The following is a 15,080-nucleotide window of genomic DNA, read 5'->3' on the forward strand; positions in this document are numbered from 1 at the left end:
AGTCCTGCAGTGCACACTTCTCCCTCCCCCCTCTGCAGTCCTGCAGTGCACACTTCTCCCTCCCCTCCTCTGCAGTCCTGCAGTGCACACTTCTCCCTCCCCTCCTCTGCAGTCCTGCAGTGCACACTTCTCCCTCCCCTCCTCTGCAGTCCTGCAGTGCTGCTCCCTTCTCTTAAAGCGTTGCCTTTCTGGAATTTACTTAAAAGTTCTGTTATACTAAATTTTAATTTTTTCAAAGTATATGACTCTTAGATTACTATTGGATTTCCACTAGCACTTTAAATATTTCAACTTTGTACAAAGTACTCATTTAAAAGTCAGTTAAAATGTGACCCTATAAAATCCTCTTGCAATTAGTGAGCTGGAAGCACGGGCCCCACCCCTTTAAACAGCACTGCCTGTGGAGCCTTCAGATGAATTCTAACATGGTCTCCAGCTATTATCTAGAATCAGCAGTTTTTGAATTTGCATTGGGACCTGGTCTGGGTCAAGCTCTATATCCCATATACTTACAATGTCACAGGAAGTATTCCATTCCCATGCACTTCCTATGTCGCAGGAAACCCTTTATCCCATACACTTACAGTGGACATCACAGAAAGTTCTCTATGACATATACTTATGATGGGTGCCATTTTACTTTTTTCAGAATTACTTTCATCTGAGCTGTTGTCATTCCTTCTCAAACTGGGAAAGAGGCAATTTGGGGTAGGAGCACAGAGACCATGTGCATACCAGGGCTTTATAGATATTTTTCTCAAAGGATCTTAAAACGATAGGAAATCAGCAATGTTGCATCTTGTAAGGCATCAGCTGTAGAGTGAATTAAACAAACTCTCGTAAGATCCACTCCCACCCCACCTGCCCACCCACTCCATCTAGCCTCTGATTGCCATTTGTCAAAGGGAAAAGAAAAGGCAGGCTTCACAGGAACTGGGAGGTGCCACACCAGTCACTGTCATCATTTGGAGAGACCCCAGTTAGAGGATGTGAATTCGAATACCTTAAAGGGCAGGAAAGGCAGAGCAAACCATCTTGTTCATTATATGATGGCCCTTCCTGTAGAATCTCGTTGTCATGGCAGTTTAATTGTCATCTTCTTTGGGTTCCTCATCTTTGAAATTACCAGCAATTTCCTATGTCAAGTGTGGCTATACAGAAAATCATCACACCTACAACTCTTTAACAATATATATATATATATATATATATATATATATTTTAAAAATATAGAAATGTTCACCAGAATAATTTGGTTTAATTAAGCATTACTGGAAGAGGTGGTTGGTGGCAGAAGGAAGAAAGCTGGTAATAGCAACACAGTACAACGTGAAGTCAGTGTTGAGAGGCTGTCAGTGCTGTGGGGCTCAGACGTCACTCATGAGACCCAAGAGAGAGAGTGTACCTACCGACAGCAGAGTTTTCCCACCAAGAGATGTTTTAAACACGGAAAAAGGTGATTGGAAAAAAAGAGGAGAAGGAGGAAGAGAGAGCATTGAATGTGCGTTATGACAGCTTTGGTGTAATAGAACTTGAGTTTTGAACTATTTTTTTTAAGTTAAACATTTTTCATATTGCTTTATTCCTAACCATGAACAACACAGCTGCACCGTGTTCCCAGACCTGATATAAGTCGCTTGCTTCGGTGTGATTAATACCCCACATTGCACATAGCTTTGAGCTTACCACACATTTATGTCACTTAGTTTTTAAGGTGTGATCTCATGAGGCGAACAAGTTAGGTTCTCACTTTCTGGATCAGATAGAAAAGATTCCCTTAGGGTTAAAAAAGTAACTGAGGAGTGTACAATTTAGAGCATATGGCGTCAGGGTGAATAGTCCTACCGACTTTGGCTCATCGTATAGTTCATGGTTTATGACAGTGCTTGCGTGGTGTGAAATGACTGCAGAAGACAGGTAGGAACCGTTCTTTGGGGAGACAGCACATAGGCTCCAGCCCCCAGAGGCTGTAGTGATGTTCCACAGAGCCTCAGCTTATCCATAGTCCCTGTCTATTACTCCTCTCCCCTGTTCCTTCCATTTCTGTGTCTGGTGTACCAAAGCCAGGACAACAGAGAAGTGACTCCTGTTTTAGGGAAATGAAGATGTACCATTTCGAGGTGATAGACAGTTAAGGTGTTCCCTGCCTCTGCCTTTCAATGTACCGATGCTGCTTGTTCCCTGGACCACCTGTTGACCAACCTTACTTGCCCTTGGGGGTTGGAGGTGAGAAGGCTTGGAATCCATTGCTCAGACTCCAGGAGCGGTGAGAACACTGCAGCAAGCTTGGATAAACTGTCACAAACTCCTTTATTAATCCTCGGGCAGGGGGCGGGGCTTTATACCCTCCACTCATGCACCCCATTGGTCCCAAGCAAGCATCTCTTCCAAGCAGCAGTTTCTGATTGGCTGGCATTGTCTGTGTCCTCAATCCTTAGTCTCTCAGGCAGGTGTTCAATTAGTTCCTCATGCAGGAGTTGCCTTCGTGGCTTCACAGCCCCTAACATTTATGCAGAGATGGCTACCACCATTCCTCCTACATACCAATGTGTTCCAAAATCTCTCAGCTTGAAGACTCTTGAAGGGGCTAGGAGTGTAGCTCAGTTGGTAGAGTGAGAGCCATAGCCCAACATATAAGAAGCACCACACAAACTGGGTGTGACAGCACACTCCGGGAGTAGAGGCAGGAGGATTGGAAGCTCAAGGCTATCCTTGGCTATAGAGTGAATTTGACACAAGTTTGGGTTACATCGAGATTCTGTCTCAAAAGACAAAGAAACAAACTACACTTGAACATTAAGTGGTTGCAAACCACGGTTCTTTGTTGCTCAAAGGTTTTCTCCACTAAAGCCCAAAATAACATTCTCTTCTTATTTCTGGGTCAAAATGAACTTTTTTGCTTTAGATCAGTGGTTGTATTGAAGTTTTTTTTTTTTTTTTCAAATACCCCTTTGATTCTCTCTTCTATATATGGCTCGAAGTGAACTGTCTTTCTTGGTTCCCAGAGGTAGCATTTATTGATAGTTTTTGTGAGCCTCTACTTTCCATCTGTCTCTAGGCAGAATACCCACCCACCACCAGGCATAGCCTTTGCAGTTTCCTCTCTACTGCACAGCTCAGCTTCTGGCCCACCCTCATAGCTGACCTCCAGTTCTATAAGAAGAGCATCTCAGAGAGACCATAGCTCACACCATCTGCATCTTTCTTCTGCCTTTTAGTTCTCCATGCTCTTACTGCTGTGATGAAATGTCTAACAAGAAGCAAATTGGGAGGAAGGACTTATGTAAGCTTGTGATTTGAGGGGATGACCCATCAATGCCGAAGTTAGTTCATGGAGTGTGGATCTGGGAATTCTCACAGCAGCAAGTGCAGGGATGGATAGAAAAAGAGATAAGCAGATAGGTAGGTAATGATGATGATGATGAAGATAGATAGTGAGGAGGAGGAGGATAGTAGACAGACAGATGGACAGGTAGGTGGATACCAGAGAGAAGTAGAGTGGAATGTGACTCCCGAGACTCACTTTCCAGTAACTTACTTCATCCATCTAGTCCCTGTCTCCTAAAGGTCCCATGGCCTCTTGAAACAAATATCACCCTCAGGACCAAGCTTTCAAACACAGGAACTCATAGGGGCAATTTCACCTCAAACCATAACAGGATGTATATGTGCCTACATGTTCACACAGACGAATGTCCTTTTTAAAATGTAAAAATGCTCGTTTGTTTGAAACTAAGTCCTAACTCATGGCCAGGATGCCCAGGAACCTGCTGTGTATTTCAGGCTAGCTGAAATATATGGCAACTCTCCTGAATTCGCCTCCTGAGTGCTGGGATTAGAGGTGTGAGCCTGGCTTGCTAGTGGCTTGTGCTCCCCTATGTCTGTTTAGCATCTGGATGCCAGCCACTCTGCTGGGCTCTGTGTCTCTGCTCTCACCTTGCTGGATCTGGCTGCTCCCCTCAGCCAGATGGACTTTCCAGAAAGAAGCCACAAATACCTTACAATTCCTGTTTCCATGACAACACACACACACCATCTTCCCTAATACACAGTCTCATTTTCTGTTTTCTAAATCATGATTCCCTCACCACCAGTGAAGCTTGTGTACCACAGCATTTCCACATCCTCGCCGCAGCACCTCTAGTTATGGTAATGTCTGGTAATGTAGGAGTAGTGGTAGATACCTTTTAATCAATGGAAAGCTACATATCTCAGTCATTTTCATGAGCCCATTCCTTATAATATAGGAAACAGGAATAGTGTCCATGTGGTATATTTATCCCATTACATGTCTCATAGAAAAAGCATCTAAATTACACTTGCCTTTATTGTCAGATGCCCTTATTATCTGTGTGTGAGGTTGCCATTGGCCAAGATACCGTTTCTTACCTGCAGCTCCCTAACATGCTGTGCCCTGCTTATTATCTCAGGCTGTGAGCGACTGTGCTTAGGGATGTCATCTGCTCTCGCCAGAGCTGGTTTTAGGCACTCTGTTTAGGGATTTGTACAGGCTTGTGTTGTTGTATGTGCATGTGATGTTGTGTGTGCTTGTGTTATTTGTGCTTGTGTTGTTGTGTGTGCTTGTGTTGTTTGCGTGTACTTGTGTTGCTTGCATGCTGTGCGGTTGTGCATGCTTGTGTTGTTACTATCGAACTCCACATAACACTTTTGTGTTTTCTTATCCATTTTTCATATGCAGAAACTTAAGTGTATAATTTCAGACTGCAAACATTAATGCTTTTACAGTGTTCCTCTGATGTCTCTGATTGCTAATATAAATGTTAATACAAATTTACCTGCATACAATATTTAGTAAGGCCGTGGGTTTTTGTTATAACATTTGCTAAGACTGTTGTTCTCTTATTTTTTAGGAAATTATTTGCCAGAAGAATACTGTGAGTATTTGGCTTAACTTTCCAATTTTTTTTTTTTTACTTTTTTCTTTTCCATTAATTAATCTGTTATTTTTAAATCTGCACAGATTGTCAATTTTCATTTCTTTTACTTCTTTTTAGGGCTTCTCATATGTCTGTATGAACACAATTATGTTCTCTAACTAACTCATCATAGTGAATATTATAACAATGGAAGATAACACTAATACCTACTTTTTGAATATATAATTATGTTTTAGAAAAAAACTTTTCATAGTACATTCAATGTTACAGAACTATAATTGGCAATATCAAGGCATATAACAAAGAAATATATGTGTGTATATATATTATCCATATATGTCAATATCTATGGATATAAATACATAGATGTATATGTATATATGTGTTGATATACATGGATATATACATATATGAATATAATATATAAATATATATCATATATATTTTCTGTGTTTCTGTTTGTCTATCGTGTATCTTCTATTTTGAGGCATTCAGGCAAATTCTTAGGTTGTCTTTTTGTCTTTGTTTGTATAGTGCTGGGGACTGAACCCATGGGCATGTACTTGTTAGGCAAGTGTTCTACCACTGAGCCAAATCCCCAAGCCCTTTCTCTAAGCCTGAAATTCTTCCTTGAGATCACATTACAGAATGCAGACTCCTCATATAGAATTAAATTAATGTGAAAACCAGAGATATTTAATATTTTAAATTTAAAAAGACTGCATGGGAAATGTTGAACTATTACCGTAGAAATGGGAATGGCCCTGTGGGTCAGTGGTATATTTTATCTTGGGAAGTAAGGCAGTGTTTAAGAAACCTAAAACAGGTATACATCTACAGTTCAGAGTGAGAATAACATATGACATAAGACCTACATAATTCCACATGAGATGGCAAGATTAACGTTGTAGTTGATGGGTTTAAGATTTCACCACAAGGAAGACTCATTGCAGTGTGGATAATGTGGCCATTTTTAAACTCTTATCTCTCACATTTCATCAGGAAATGAACACTTCCATTCCATGCTTCAGTGCTGTGTAACACATTTTATTCAGCTGGCATTAATTAAATGTGAATGGTATGCTAGGACCTGGGCGTAGTGCCTACCAAGGAGAATCACACTAGTGCTTGAGAATAAAAACAGTGGTGTTTATAACTGTTGTGTGAGATCAAATAGTGGGAATGCTAGAGTATCGGGACAGGTAAACAAAGAATCAAACAGATACAATTTTAGGAAATTAGGGCACATGACCTGCTGAAGAGATGGTGGCCATCATTATATCAAAGCCCACCAAAGGAGGTAGCATTCCCTAAGCCTGAAGGGCAGGAAGGGTAAGAGGAGCCTCATGCCTTGTGATATTGATTTAGGTTCTGCTTCCATCTGGGGACTGGATGTGGTCTGACTTAGGTATACTTCCTTCAGTGTGTTTGAATGCTGTGACCATTTCCTTCCAGGTGTTTGACTCCTTCTCCACACATACTTTTGTTCCTTCATATAGTTCTTAAGGATTGAAAAGGAAGATCAGCATTATTGATATCTCTGGATATGGTCAAGTATAGGTTTTAGATTTTGAGCATTAGGATTTTATACATACATAGACAGAGCGAGGGGGAAGGAGAGAAGAACAGAGAGATAGAGAGACAGAGAGACACAGAGAGAATATGCATCCAGCTTGGGCAGTGGCTCCAGTCAAAGGATTAAGTTAGGTGGCTGTGCTGCTCTGAGATCCGGGTAGCATCCTAGGAGAACAAGTTCTTTTTTACTCTTCCTGATTGGCCTCCCTATCACTTTGTAAAGGGCAACTTGATTTGGTTTAAACCCTAAATCTCCCCTTGTGGAAGTCCTTCTCATACTCTGACGTCAGGTCAGTCTCATTTCTTGCTCACTGCCGACACCCGGGTGCTTCAAAGCATAACATGCTCATAAATAATTAAATCTGGCCATAAAAGCTCATGCTTGTAGTGAGCTGTCATTATTCATGCAGATGCCTGTGAAGGCGATATCGGGAGGGAGAGCAAGTGCAGCGCCCTGTGAAGGTCACGTGAGATGGTTAATTCACCCTAGCAGCAACAACATGCTCTATCTACAGAGAAAGCACTGGGCTAGAAGCTTGAATACACCAAGGCCAGGAGCTTGGTCTAAGCTCGATGCCACCTCGCCTGTAAAGTGGCACCAAGAGCCTCTTCTGTGCGTGTTGTGCTCATGTCAGCACTGAGGCTATGGTGACAGTAAGGCCACGTGTCCCTTCTTCCGTGCAAGTACTGAGTTAATGTTTGCTCTTGCCAGTCAGGGCACAGCAGTAAGAGAGTGCACACTCTCCCTGTACGCCCAAGGCCAGGACTCCTAGTGCTGTCCAGGAGGCACACACCCTGTCTACTGCTCAGACCTTTGCATATGCTTTTCTTTATGGGTTTCCCTTAGAGGTCCCTGACATTTCATTGGGTTATCTCAAATCAGAGCCTGGTCTGTGTTTACATTCCCATACACACCAAATCCCTCCCGGTCTTTTGAAGGCAAGCTATACTCCTTCCAAGTGAACATTCCATTCCAGCCCACTTCAAGTTTCAGTCTCTTCAGTCTTCTAGGAGTTTAGCTGGAGGTGGGTGGGGCTCTGTGTGGGGTCTGTTGCCTGAGGTTCTTCAGAAAGCAACGTGCTGACAGTGAGGCTGCATTCTTGCTTCCCATTCTTGTAAAGAGGCCCCACTTGGATCCACCTTCAGCTCCTTCCCGAGCATGCAACTGTTTCTCCGTCCCAGATGATTCTCCTTTTGGGTGCTGAGCTTGAGCTTATAATGACTTACTGGTTCAGGTTGCCTCAACCCCGAGCTGGTTATGCCACATAGCTTTCTGCCTCATTTCCTTACATCTTGGCTCTTGCTCTTACAGTCTATCCTGTTGTCTACCCAGAATGCCCATGTGCACAGCCACTCTTGTTTTGTCTTCTCTGCCCAGGATCCTCTGCCCGCTTCACACTCCTCAGAATATGTAGTTGAAAGTCTTTAGCTTGCCTTTTGGTCCCTTCTTTGGGCCCTAACTGCAGTCAGACTTGCTTACCCCAGGGTCTACAGTCCAGTTCCCTTTGTCATCTCCCAACAGTGCTTTTGTTGGGCACAAATGTCCCTTTATTTGGCATGATCTGGAAACTGCTAGGTCAGCCAACCCTGGCCTTAGTGACTCTGGGAGAGGGCACAGACTGCAGCTAGCAAAAGGCAGGATGTGCAGGGGTCGGGAGTCTGTGGACAGCAGCGTAAGCCTTACCCTCATCACAGCCCCTGTGGGGCTTCATGCAGCTTTGTTTGTAACTCATGTAGGTAGATGTTAAAGACTGTCTGGGAGCTGGGTAGAGAGAGGATAGCAGGCAGTCAGTGTGGAGGTCAGAGTGTACCAGGGAAGGCAGTGTGGAACAGGAAAACCATTGCAGAGACTCGGGCAGGTGTAAGGTGTGTGCACCTCCTTGCTAGCAGAGAGGAGGGAGTCAGACAAATCTGAGCTTGTAGAGCCAGGAGAGCAAGGGCTGTGACAGTCTTGGGTTTTAGTGAGTGGGAGACAATATAGTGTGGACCTGGAAGGAAGCAGCTGTATTCTGGGCTGCTCCTGCCTTCCCAGGGAAACCCTTAAACTCCCAGGGAAACTCCTAAGCTCTCAGTGTTTTGTTCTCCTTTTGTTGAGCCTGATTGAGTTTCTGATTCCCTGGAGGCTGGAAGTTATGCTTAAATCATTCTTGTTTTAGCACGTATCCTAGTAGCAACGGGTGACAGCACATGCATATTTAACGGCTGATAAAAGATACTTTATCATGTGCGAGTCCTAATTATACTGAAGTAAGCAATTAAGGAAGTTGGAAAATTCTGTTTTCATGGGTCATCAATAAGAAATAAATCTCTTCTGTTTCCCTTTGCACTCAAAATTATTGTTAAGAACAATAACTTTAGTCACTGTAACACGACCTGGCATTTTTTTGTCAGTGTGGTACCCCCTAGGCAAGCTCCCTACTGTCTGGTGCCTCCTGTCTCTATAGGTGTGCACCGGAAACTACACCTTCATCCCCTACATGGTGACTCCACACAACAAGGTCTACTGCTGTGACAGCAGCTTCATGAAGGGCCTGACGGAGCTCATGCAGCCTAACTTCGAGCTCCTGCTGGGGCCCATCTGCTTACCTCTCGTGGACCGTTTTGTTCAGCTTTTGAAGGTGGCGCAAGCGAGTTCCAGGTAACACTTGGTGCCCACAGTGGGCGATGAGCCTGCAGTGCTGTCCTGCTTTGTTTATTTGTGTCTCTTGTCACATGTTCCTACTTAAGAGCCAGGGAACAATTTGCAGCACCTTCTGAGTGGGGGAGAAAGTATGCCATTTTCGTTCACAAGTCAAATGGCCCCAATCTATTAATTGTTTTATAATAATGGCAAAGGTATGTATGTATGTACTTATAAGTATTTATATTCCTTTAACTTATTTTAAAATAATTTTATTTATAGAATCCTATTTACAAATAATATGCTTATAAAGAAATAAACACACATACACGCACACGGTCAGTTATGGCTACATCAGAATAAATTTCCAGAAACTTTTAGTATAAGCGCCAAAACATGGCAGGATTTGCTAAGAAGATAGTTTAGCTAAGAATAATCCTTGGCACTTGCTGCCAATCCTGACAGCTTTAGTTCAGGCCCCGAAATGGTGGAAGGAGAAGAATGGTTCCTGTAAAGTTGGCCTCAGACCACCATCCCCGAGACTAGGCACACACAGAAGCGCATACACATGCTCTAAGTCAGAAATGTAAAATAGTTCTCTTGATTCCAATAGCTCTGGCCGGCCTGGAACTTCTTATGTGGTCTCAAACTCTTTATGGAGGGGGGCTTCCAATACTCAGAGATTTACCTGCCTTTGCCTCCTCTGAGTGCTAGGGTCATGAGCATATGTCCAGCAAGTATGATTAAAAAAAAAAAAAAGAAGAAGAAGAATCAGTTGTTTATGGTAGTGGATAATGGTACTGAGCTAGAGAGTTAAGTCAGATCATGGGCCTATCTAAATTATTTGGGATAATTTGCACTCAAGCTAGTAAGATGAAGATTAAAATTTGTATATTTTTTTGAAGTATGGCAGAAATCTAAAAGAAACACATGGACTCCCAAATTTGATAATAATGCCAGATACACATATCTTAATGTGCTGGAAACTAGTCGTGGACAAATGTCATGCGTTTCCTCATAAAGTATGTATTTCAGTGAATTGTTTTCTAGAGTTAACTCTTTGAAATGTCTGGTTTTTCGCCAGCCAGTACTTCCGGGAATCCATACTCAACGATATCAGGAAAGCTCGGAATCTATATACTGGTAAAGAATTGGCAGCAGAATTGGCGAGGATCCGGCAACGGGTAGACAATATTGAAGTTTTGACAGCAGACATTGTTATCAACCTGTTGCTTTCCTACAGAGACATCCAGGTGAGAGGACTCTCAGTCACCCTCAGGTATCACGCTGGAGGAAGGAGGGACGAGGGTGTGGAACATCAGCTAGGTAATAAGCGGTCCGTGTTGCTGCATCATTTCCACTGCCAGGTCTTAGGCTTTTTAAGAGCCAGCAAGTAGAGTAAACTCTCAGTGAGGGCCGTGGTGTTAGAGTTGTATCATGAAATCCAGGTAACTCCTGGCTTCTTGTTCCTGTATCCACCCTCTTGGCCCTGTGTAAAATTTCGTCCATGAGAGAGACTCGGTTTATAAAGAACCATGACAGTTAGCAGCCTGTGGCTAGAGGAAACTCACTTACCGTGACATGAAATAGTCTTGCTACTTACAACAGAATTTCAGTCAGTTGCTCCATGACCTTCAAACTTTTCATGTCCTTGATGGAAGCCTGCAGATCAGGAGCTACGTGAAAGGAGACAGTCGTGTGTCTGTGGTTCATTGGTTCATTTGTTTTGTCTCTTTGGGTTTTGTCAAATACCATAACTTTATTTTTCATGCCTTAAACCATGTAGTAGGAATTTAGGAGAAACACAGCTGTTTCTAGGGTTTTCAAAGGTCCCAACAGAGTATTATTTTTTTCTAACATAATACTTTTATTGATTATTTGGGAATTTCACATAATCACCACAATCACTCACTTCCTGGTCCTCCCAGGTCCATCCCCCTAAACTTGTGACCTCCTTCCAAAGAAAAAAAGAAAAAGAAAAAAATATATATACTAAGTCTATTTTGTGTGGCCCGTATAATCATTGAAACATGGCTAACTCTCAGTGGTCAGCCCCTTAAAGAAAACTGAGTCCTTCCCCATCCCCACCCCTCCCAGAAGCCATCAGCTGTGAAGAGCTACACTTGAGTATCCCCATCAATCACAAATCTTAACAGTCCTCTTCCATGGCTTCCTGTCTAGACTGTTGGCTGTATGTGTGTGTTGGTGGGGGTTTGCTGCAGACACCTTCAATGCCCCTCAACAATTCTAACTTTGCGGTTCATCCCTTTCTCAGAGTTAGATGCCTGGCTGTCTTGTTGAATATTTCTCCTCAGGGTTTAATTCTGTTGTGCTATTTGTTTGATTGAAAGGACTATGACTCCATAGTGAAGCTGGTAGAGACGTTAGAAAAACTTCCAACCTTCGACTTGGCCTCGCACCACCATGTGAAGTTTCATTACGCATTTGCACTGAACAGGTAAGATAGCCCCTCCTAGGATGCTCTGACGTGATGACTCAACTCTCACAAAGTCCCCAGGAGCTGCCAGGCATCCCCCAATTAGAATATTGTTGCACTGTATCTACCTCAGCCACTGAAGTACTACAAGCACACCTTCTGGTTTCTCTCTGGTTCTTTTGAGGGGACAGGGTCTCACTGTGTATCTCAGGCTGGCCTGAGCTTTTGATCCTCCTACTTCTGTCTTTTGATGACTGTTATTACTACCAGTCTCCTCCCTCCCTCCCTCTCCCCCCCCCCTGTGTGTGTGTGTGTGTGTGTGTGTGTGTGCGTGTGTGTGTGTCCTCTGTCTCTCTGTTAGTAAAAGCCTTTCCTGGTATTTGTAGATATAATTCTTTTTTTTTTTTCCTGTAACAGAGCTTGTGTTTGCTATGTATATTTTATAACGTTCAATACTTTATCAATATGATACTACTTTTTTAGCAAATATAGTTGTCCTTGGGCAGTTGTTAAAAATTGGTTCCAAACTCTTTAAAGGTACTCAGATTGAAGGATGTTCAAGTCCTTATATAATGACATAGTATCTCATATGACAATCACACATTCTCTATACATTTCAAGCAATCTCTAGATAACTATATCTAACATAATATGATGCTATGTAGATGGTTATTTTTTCCTGTTCAGGGAAAAAAATCTGCATGTTCAGTGTAGACATTTCTCCAGATATTTTCAGTGCATATTTGATGGGACCGGGACTGAGACTTCACAAGGACGTAAGACAACCTCGGTATCATCTGCCTTCCCATACTGATTCGTTCAAGTGTGAGGATAGTTTTGAGGAAGCAAATGTTTTTCTCATCCAGAGACCGTTTTCCCAAGGACCACTGTGAACATGATTAGTTATGACCAGAACTCTGCCGGTGACTCTGTCGGAGTCACTTTTGACAGAGTCTATCTTGGTCCCCACTCTGTCTTCTGCCTATGTCATAGCCCAGCTCCCAGTGCAGCTTCCCAGGTGCAGTTGTCACAGAGGGTCACCTGTGCTCTGACCACGGATGGAACCAGCATCCTGAATAGTCCAAAAGACTTAGCTGTATCGCTCTTTCCTTCACAGTAACATGGATGAGTATGCATGTCGCTGCAGAAGAAAATTACTCTTTTTTTTTTTTTTAAAAAGGAAAAGACATCTAATTCATGTAGAACTCACTGTGTATCATAATTTCCCTTCCTTTTCAACTGAGGCCCCTACACATTGGAAAGGCTGAGTAATTGTCCCTGAAGGCTCCCAGTGGGTACATGCTGTCCTAGAAAGCCAGCATGACGTTCAGCTAGAACCCATGTGTTTCCTTCCCTACCCAAGAGAACTGGAGAACTTGTCAACTTCACCAGTAGACATAGACTGTATAGACAGAAAGCCATTTTGTCTTTCATTTATTAAACATCCTATACATCTTATAGATGTAGATAAGGTAAGCTCTCTCTAGAGTGTATGCTATTTGTCAAACACATACCCCCCCCCTTTTTTAAGTAAAATGTATTTTGAAACAAACTGAGAAAAATCCTAGGAATCTCTTAGAATTTGACTTTGTGTGCCTCGTCTCTCTTTCCAAAAGTAACATACAACGGAATGGAAAGCATGTTTGTATAAAGCAATAATCTAAATTCAAGATGTTTAGTAAAGATAGAACTTAGGAACAAAAAAATTGAAGTAGTAGTTGAGCGTATGACAATACACATAACTTTAAAAATAATTATATTTAAAATATATCTCGTATATAACTTAGTCATTTAAAATATCTTTTATCTTTAATTTTAATATATCAATTGAGTTATATAGCTTATATAGTTATATAGTTATATCAATTGAGTCATCCCCACAAATTGTAGAGTATTTTTTCACCCTACAAAGAAACCTACCCATTAGCAGTCACCCTTTCCTCACAGCACACATCCTCCTGCTCCTGGCAAACACTGTGCTCTGTCTGTATTGATTGTTCTATTTTAAATATTTCTCAAAAGTATTGTCAGCCTTTTGTGACTTTACTTTTCACTTAGCATAATGTTTTCATCATTGGAGAAATGTAAAGTATGATTCTGAGAACCAGCCACACCTACTACTTAATAATAAGCTACATGGAGTTCAAGGCCAGTCCTGATAACTCAGGGAGTTGCCGTCTCAAAATCCAAAGTGAAAAAAGAAATATGGACATATCTCATAGGACATATAGCTTAGTGGTAGGGTGCTTGTCTAACATGCCCGAGGTCTCTTCGAGGCCAGTACCATAAGAACTACATGAGACGATATCCACAGATTCTCAGCCACATGGAGAAACCAGTCAACTCTTGGGTGGATTTGAGTTTTAGAATTATCTATGAATTAATTTTTTTTGTTCTTTTGAAACAAAAGCCATTGAAAACTAATGTCAAGAGTTTTTCCTTATTTATAGTAGTTGATCCTGTTCCATTCAAGGTCACAGGGTGCACACTCCATAGAATTCCGCCATCTTGAACCTGTTCATAGGCAGCAGGAAGATCAGGACTCTGGTCATCTTGTCCACTCACACCTCACAAGAGATCTTTGACAGACCCAGTAGACATACATCAGTATAAGAAAGCCTAGGACAGGGTCCATAGAGGAATCTCAGAATCAAATTATTTTTATTCTGCCAAACTTTACTAATGCAAATCAATACATGAAACAGGCAATTGGTCTATGATTGGTTTTATGATCTCTATAAAAACAATGCTCTCTACTTTAGGAGAAATCTCCCTGGAGACAGAGCAAAAGCTCTTGACATCATGATCCCCATGGTACAAAGTGAAGAGCAAGTTGCTTCGGATATGTATTGTCTTGTTGGCCGAATCTACAAAGATATGTTTTTGGATTCAAATTTCACTGACACTGAAAGCAGGGACCATGGAGCATCTTGGTAAGACTGGAGGATGGGAAGTATCTTCTTGCTCCCCTGTGATACACAAAACTGTGCAGTGGACAGAAGGGAAGCATTCGGACTATGTCTGTTCGATTGTATATTGTGAGCTAAATTTTGATTTTTCCAACTTTAGTACATGATTTTATGAGATTCATTTAACCTGGAAGGCTAATTTTACATAAATTAGATGGAAAAGTTAAGAATGTAATTTGATTTGAAATGTATACCATGAAAAGCAAAGTACAATTTTGTGAGAAAAATATAGAAAAACATCGAGAGATTTTGAAGAAGTCAAAAAACACACAAGTTTGTGGGTAAACCAGCTTAATATTTTAATTGTTCCAGAAGGGCTTTTCATATGATTTGATTTCTAAAGTTTATTTGAAAGACTAAAGGGTCAAGAATAGGCAGAGCGATTTTTGAGACTAATGGAGGAGCCTGCTCTACCAGGGGAAGCTCACCAGGTTGCAGTTATGTCTCAGGCAAGTGAACTGTAGCACAGTGGTTTCTGCTCAGCAGACAGCTTATGGCAGGGTGTGGGAAGCATTGGAGAAGTGGGGGGCCAATGGAAGGGTATGGGAAGCATTGGAGAAGTGAGGGGCCAATGGCAGGGT

General features: G+C 42.0%; 1 protein-coding gene across 1 annotated transcript in view; it reads left to right on the forward strand.

Annotated features, from left to right (window-relative positions):
* The window catches only part of Map3k5 (mitogen-activated protein kinase kinase kinase 5), a 195,453-nt gene that overhangs the window by 66,208 nt on the left and 114,165 nt on the right, over positions 1-15,080 (forward strand). The window contains exons 3-7 of the mRNA XM_021174435.2: positions 4,872-4,895; positions 8,918-9,111; positions 10,178-10,346; positions 11,445-11,551; positions 14,293-14,463. Of these exons, the coding sequence (XP_021030094.1) occupies positions 4,872-4,895; positions 8,918-9,111; positions 10,178-10,346; positions 11,445-11,551; positions 14,293-14,463 (665 nt within the window). The remainder of the gene's footprint in view (positions 1-4,871; positions 4,896-8,917; positions 9,112-10,177; positions 10,347-11,444; positions 11,552-14,292; positions 14,464-15,080) is intronic.

Source organism: Mus caroli, chromosome 10, assembly GCF_900094665.2.
Source record: "Mus caroli chromosome 10, CAROLI_EIJ_v1.1, whole genome shotgun sequence".
In the NCBI taxonomy this organism is placed as follows: Eukaryota; Metazoa; Chordata; class Mammalia; order Rodentia; family Muridae; genus Mus; species Mus caroli.